Source organism: Urocampus carinirostris, chromosome 1 (assembly GCF_059441175.1).
Source record: "Urocampus carinirostris isolate Australia breed hairy pipefish chromosome 1, RoL_Ucar_1.0, whole genome shotgun sequence".
NCBI lineage: Eukaryota > Metazoa > Chordata > Actinopteri > Syngnathiformes > Syngnathidae > Urocampus > Urocampus carinirostris.
Genome location: NC_142349.1, coordinates 8,718,395 through 8,725,087, shown reverse-complemented (window position 1 = coordinate 8,725,087; position 6,693 = coordinate 8,718,395). Strand labels below are relative to the sequence as shown.

Below are 6,693 nucleotides of genomic sequence, written 5' to 3'. Positions count from 1 at the left end.
CAGCAAAAGTGATGAAGCGCCAGAGTCCACTGCCCGTAGGAGATCATTGGTTACCTTAATCAGAGCTGTCTCAGCAGAGTGGTTAGCCCTGAATCTTGATTGCATGGATTCATAAAGATTGTTCTCGGATAGGAAATCATTCAGCAGCTTTGCCACTACTTTTTCAAGTACTTTAGAAATAAACGGTAGGTTTGACACAGGTCTATAAAAGGTTTCTGGATCAAGGTTGGGTCGTTTCAATGTGGGTTTAATAACGGCGGACTTAAAAGCCGCTGGAACTACACCTGAGGAGAGTGATATGTTTATAATATTTAGAACTGAAGGTCTAAGGACGCCAGAAGAGGTTTTATCCGATGACCTCAGAACTGTGCCGCACACGACCTAACCACTGCGCTGCCGTGCTGCCCTCCATGAGTAACTTTTAAAATAAATCGATTTCGTACAGACGGATCTCGTCTTGTCCAGTTAGGCTCTAATCTGGGTTGTCTCGGCCACTAGTAGCAGACTTTATTTTTAGTTAGTTAGTTAGTTAGTTAGTTAGTTAGTTAGATAGATAGATAGATAGATAGATAGATAGATAGATAGATAGATAGATAGATAGATAGATAGATAGATAGATAGATAGATAGATAGATAGATAGATAGATAGGTAGGTAGGTAGGTAGGTAGGTAGGTAGGTAGGTAGGTAGGTAGGTAGGTAGGTAGATAGATAGATAGATAGATAGATAGATAGATAGATAGATAGATAGATAGATAGATAGATAGATAGATAGATAGATACCTTATTCATCCCCGTAGGGAAATTCACACTTCCAGCAGTCTACCCCGTTGTTTATTAACAGATGAACATGATGCCCTAGGGGTGCTTGTAGCGGAATGGATGACGTCACGCCAGTCCAAAAGTTCGACATTCCTGCGGCAGATGGAAAACTTTTCTTTGTGAAAATCCAGGGATACACCACCTCGTGTTAGCAAGTCCGCCTCCTCTCCGATTCCCCCCGGCTTTCGTGTCTCTGTTTAGCGGCATTGAAGCCGGATTGCTCCGGGTAGCTACACGTTAGCGTCCGGAATGCTAAACGTGAGCCACATTTCCGCAAATCACAGCAACTGCGCTCCCTGTGCGCTTCGATGTTTTCCACCCGCACTCGATGATCTTATTTGGTCGTGAGTTCGCATTTACCATGATTACGGATGGTACCGAAGACTTATAACGCCGCTAGCCGCTTCGCTAGCTCTGGCTCTCCTTCCACAATGGGCCCCTTCATCACGCCGGCACGAGAATTCTTCAGGGCAAGGAGTTGAAATTCCTTGAATACACGCATTTTTTTGTGCGCTAAAACCCATGTCCATAGGATAGAAGTAATCCATAGTGTAGTTGTCAAAACGGGAAGAAAAAACACCGAAGACAATAAAACAATAGGGCAGCTGCTGGAAAAGGCAGCCGCTCGTGGCAGCGCCGCTATGATTTTTTGATTTTATTCTACATACTCAGTTTTGCTGAGAGTAAATAGGTGCTGTGTTTGTATACTTTTCAATGCCTAATAAGAGTAATTTCTATCATCAATAAAGGGAGCATTTAGCTGATTTTGACAGATATGAAATTTCCTAACAAGTTTTCTGAAAAGTTTCGTGTAAATGTTCCTACTCCCGAAATTAGCGACTAATTTATCGTTAACACCAAAAGAAAGGAACAAGATTGCTTAGTTCCTAAATATGTGGGCCTTACGATTTCTAATTTGATTTTCACATTTTTACATTATTTTCGAATATTTGTTGTTGGACGTAATCCGTATTGGTTGGATTTTCCCAGTTATCGGCTATCGCATTTATTTTGGTGGGGCAGGCAAGGCTGACCTCACCATTACCTTAAAAACATGGCTGACGACTTTGCCCACAGTCGTTGTAGGAAATGACGGAAGGAGCCGAACTTTCCCGACGAACCGAGTATTCCACGTGATATGTAAACAAGGTCAGCCTCTGCAGAGCTCAGTCGAATTAAATCGCACTTTTCACTAAACGGACGAGGGGAAACGTTCTTTCCACTGACTTGTAACAAGAGGTAGGTTATTTTTTTCCATTTTTTTTTTTTTGCAATTAGATTTCTCCCAAACGCCCATAGAGTGTATAATAAGAAGGAAAGGTGTTTTTTGTTTTGCATCTTTGTTCATTGCGCATTTGGTGCAGTCACTTGATCAGGTGCCGAGACGCCGTACTCTCAATTGCATAGGGACAGAGTGGAAGGTTCCATGAAAATTGCGTGCACCTTATCCTTGCATATGCTATCAATTCTCATTTCATATCTGTTTACAACGATCCTCCAGGAGGGTTCCCATCACTAGGCAGCAAGATGTTCCAGTGTTTTCACTTCATGACCGAACCCATCAAAACAATCGGCCTCAAAATACAGGTACTAACTCTTTCTCAATCGAACTTTGCAATGTTTATGTAAACTAACTGGAGCTGTTTTTTGCAAACGGGTCACTGTCATGCATGATTTCATTTGACATTTACCCCAATTGGTAACTTAAAAGTGATTGTAAATAAATTAACACATTTTGTCACTATGAATGATTAAATTGCAAGAAAACACACACACATGGAAATTGATTTGATAAAATATGTAATTATTATCATCGGAGGTGGAGGGGATGGGGGTTAAATCACAAAATGTATTAAATCCACAGAAAGTGACAATTTGTAAAATGATGCATCCAAGCAAGCTTGAAACCCGAGGAAAAAAAGGTTTACAAAGTGAGAGCGAAGGAGAGTGGGAGTATTTGCTACTCTGACTTCTTGTCAGCTAAAACATGGAACAAGATCTGAAAGGGATGGGTTTTGCTTGCCGTTGACAGCTGAACTGACACAATCAGTTTAATTTACGCATGCAATCCAGTCCAACTTGAAATTGGGGCAACGGTTAAAACACAGTTATCTTTGACAACGTTACACTGTTTAATATGCTTTTCTTTACAAAAATGATTTCACTTGCACCTGGATTACGACTCTAATAACACCCATGTTTTATTTTAAGTGCAAAACATGTTGCATAAGTATTTTAAAAATCTATAAATTATTGAACTCGTTTCCACAGCTTTAGAAATGTAGAGGAGAATGCAAAATGGAGGTTTACATTTGTATTGTATTTCAAACTGATAACACAAATTCAATTAAGCCTGACCTTCCTTTCAGGCATCAAATGGAAAATCCAAGAAAAAGAAGACAGATTACTATGATGATGACCAGTTATTCATTATGGACATTGCTCGAGATCTTGGACGAGTGTGTCAGGTGCAATCGACCGTGTATTCTCACACCAAACATAAACATTAATTATATTCAACCTCTCCACCCACATAGTCATCAGTATCTTCTAATGATGACCACCTACCAAATAAATGACTGAAGAAGATTCTAATTCGTTACTACAAATTCAAACCACCAACAGTTTTATTTCTGTTTCCTTACTGAAGTGTGCATCAGTCCTGGAGCACATCTGGAACCAAAATGAGATCTGGCCAACCTCTCTCTGTCGGATCTTTATCCTTGAATGGGCTTCCATGATCGAGAGAAAGGTAGAAATGGAACATATACAGCAAAATTAGCTGAACTTTACCTGGTGTGCTGGCTTTATATGGATGCTATGTAACTTTTCGTCCACCAGAAGAGGCCCATGCAGACTGATGGTTGGCCTGAAACGGTTGGTTATTTGGAAGAGCAGCATGACTTGTGTAAGGCTAAGCTAGTCCTCAAACAATGGATGAAAGACCTTCGAGCTCAGCCTGAGGTAAGACGCTTTCATTTATTTCATCACCTACTTAACATTAACATTTCTGATGCGTTTTCACGCAGAAAAGTATTTGGCCTGGGGAAATGGTGGCAAACACCCTGGACGATTTGAGCTCAGCTTGGCGCTGGGGTCGTTTACCAAACCTTCTGAGTGCCATGGAGCTGGTTCTGTGGACTGTGATGCACCAGGATTCTGAAAAGGTCAGTAAGTCTGTTGTAGTGATGGGTAATCTTTCAATGCTACAGAGATCGAGCTTTTATTCTGCACCCACAGGATACCATCCCGCAGCAGTGGTTAATGTGGAAGCAGAAAACTAAGATCGGTATGAAGAAATAAATAAATATGGTATTTTTCCAACTATAAGGTGCGGTCTTAGTTATTTGTGTCATTGTTGTATGTACCTGACACTTAAGGCTCACCTGATGATTGGGCCTACATACATACATTCAGCGTGTGATTACTACACTCTTTAACTCATGCCGTCCTCACGATAGGGCGTGCCACACGCTTTGAAAAGAATTGACAAACTTAGATGTGCGCCTTACAGTCGTGAAAATATGCTACATTTTATATGTTTGATATGTGTTTATTATTTTTTTGTCAATTAATTACCTGCATTTCTTCAGGTGCCCTGTCTTACATTCCTCAGCCAGGTTAGTCACCATTTGTTAATTGTTACGCCTACTTTTGTTGTGTTTAAAACAAACAGCTTAAGGTTTTTTAAAAAAAATTAGCCAATTTTTATATTGTTATTGTCATTTTTAGTTGTTATGTTTTATTAAAAACTAATCTACCCAAGGAGTGGACGTTTTAATGCTTGACCCAAATCAGCCTTTATCTGGATTAAAGTGTATCTTTCTTCAAGGAGCTGTACGGACTTTGGAACAGATAGGCACGGTGGGGAAAATAAGCACTAGGGCTCTTTAAACTCAGTTAGTAATTGTTAACATATACTTAATAAAGAAAATATTTTACTTTTATCTTTCTTAAGGACACCTCCAACTATGCACCCCACCCTTAATATAAGATTAATGTATGCACTTTATAACTCAAATAATGACATAATTTTAACTAATTTTAATATGGATGATTATTCTTACAGGCGGCACAGCGGCGCAGTGGTTAGCGCGTGAATAGCACAGTTCTGCGGTCATGGGTTCAAATGGCCTTCCTGTGAGGAGTTTGCATGTTCTCCCCGCGCTTGCGTAGGTTTCCTCCGGGAACTCCGGTTTCCTCCCACATTCCAAAAACATGCACGTCAGGTTAATTGGCCGGTCCAAATTGTCCCTAGGTGTGAATGAGCGAGCGTATTGTCTGTCCCTATGTGCCCTGCGACTGGCTGGCAACATGTTCAGGGTGTCGCCTGCCCACTGCCCGGAGATAGCTGGGATGGGCTCCAGCACCCCCGTGACCCTACTGAGGATAAGCGTTGCAGATAACGGATGGGTGGATGGATGGATGATTATTCTTACATGAAAGAGCCTCTTACGAAATATATTTTAGAATTTCCATCTGGTATTGCATTAAATATGGAGGTGGCAAGTTGATGCAAATATACTAATCACTTGGAGGGATAAAATACCAGTACATGTATCAACATTAATGAACAAATGGTGTACAATTACCCCGTTTTTTTTTCTAAATTCATATGATTAAAATGTACTTGTTGTTGTTTTTTTCAGTATGGGACTGGATTACAAACGCTGCAGGTAGAGTGTTAATTCCATGAACATTTTCATTCCTATAATTCTTACCCAACCTTTCTTGCTGTTAATTCAAGTATGATATGCTTTGTGTCAGTGGAAGTGACTCTGGACCAAGATACAGCAAACCCTGATCTTCTCATCTCTGGCAGTAATAAGAAAATGCGCTGTGGCTTTGAGAGGAAAGATATTCCTAACCACCACCAGTGTTTTGATGGGTGGTGGTGCGCTGTGGGTACGGTAGGCATTGAATCGGGCCGCCATTACTGGGAGGCGGAACTGGGCGAGCGAGACTGGAGGATGGGCGTAGTCAAAGAGTCCGCTCCTAGGAATGGTTTCAAAAGCCTCAACACAGATTCGGGTTATCTGACCCTGCGACTGGAACGGGGCACTGAGCTAAAGGCGCTCACGGTGCCCTTTACAGCCCTGCCGCCGGTCCTCATCCCCCGAAAAGTAGGTGTCTACCTTGACTACGATGGCGGCCAGCTGTCTTTCTATGATGTAGACAGACGAGCCCACATCTTCACTTATAATGAGTGCTTCTGTGAGAAGCTTTTCCCACTGTTTGGTACAGTGGAGATTAATAATGATCTGACCATCAGGACTCCTCAAGCCAATACCCACTGTATCTGTGCTACATCCTGCCTGTGGGGTTAAGTCATCGCATTGGAACATTTCTTTTCAGCATTTCCAGTTGGTATTGTATTGAATAAAGAGGTGACAGGTGAATGCAAATATGCTAATCACTTGGAGGGATAAAATAAACTGCTGTCAGAATACTGCTGTGCTTACAAATAACTTCAAGGTGTGACCACTTTCCATGCTGCTACTACTTTACTCTTTCCTACAATTACATTTAAAAAATGTGTGCACATATTTTGTGTTTGGAAGGAGAACCTTAGGATTTACTGTCATGTACTGTAAACATAATCATACACGGAATAAAATAAATGAAATAAATGTTGATGGTGCTTGCTGTCTCTTTTATTAAATGTTCATTCATTATTTTCTTTGTATTAATCTGTCTTTATTGTCATTGCTATAAACGTAGTGAAACATTGCAACGAGATTAAACTGGGCACTCCAGGGTAAACATGTAATAAAGACTTTAAAGATAATATTATATAAAAATTAATATAAAAGACATGCCCTGCGATTGGCTGGCAACCAGTTCAGGGTGCCCACTGCCCGATGCTTGCTGGG

General features: G+C 40.9%; 1 protein-coding gene across 2 annotated transcripts; it reads left to right on the top strand.

Moving 5' to 3' along the window:
* Positions 1-1,894: 1,894 nt before the first annotated feature.
* LOC148373417 (uncharacterized) lies at positions 1,895-6,454 on the top strand. 2 transcript variants are annotated; one of them, XM_088319924.1, is made up of 10 exons: positions 1,895-2,059; positions 2,322-2,407; positions 3,190-3,288; positions 3,471-3,572; positions 3,665-3,784; positions 3,850-3,987; positions 4,061-4,109; positions 4,414-4,440; positions 5,470-5,496; positions 5,588-6,454. In XM_088319924.1, exons 2-10 carry the CDS (start codon positions 2,348-2,350, stop codon positions 6,145-6,147), a joined length of 1,182 nt encoding a protein of 393 aa, XP_088176050.1. In that variant the 5' UTR covers positions 1,895-2,059; positions 2,322-2,347; the 3' UTR covers positions 6,148-6,454. The 2 variants fall into 2 exon arrangements, with proteins under 2 accessions (XP_088176050.1, XP_088175962.1); XM_088319836.1 differs by having other exon boundaries at positions 3,662-3,784.
* Positions 6,455-6,693: the final 239 nt, after the last annotated feature.

What these genes read in the sequence shown, in the direction of transcription:
- LOC148373417 (XM_088319836.1), top strand. Translation starts at nt 2,348, where the DNA reads ATGTTCCAGTGTTTTCACTTCATGACCGAACCCATCAAAACAATCGGC. An exon ending in CTTCCATGATCGAGAGAAAG is followed by an intron (nt 3,573 to 3,661) that starts GTAGAAATGGAA and finishes TTCGTCCACCAG; the next exon opens with AAGAGGCCCATGCAGACTGA. An exon ending in ACCTTCGAGCTCAGCCTGAG is followed by an intron (nt 3,785 to 3,849) that starts GTAAGACGCTTT and finishes GTTTTCACGCAG; the next exon opens with AAAAGTATTTGGCCTGGGGA.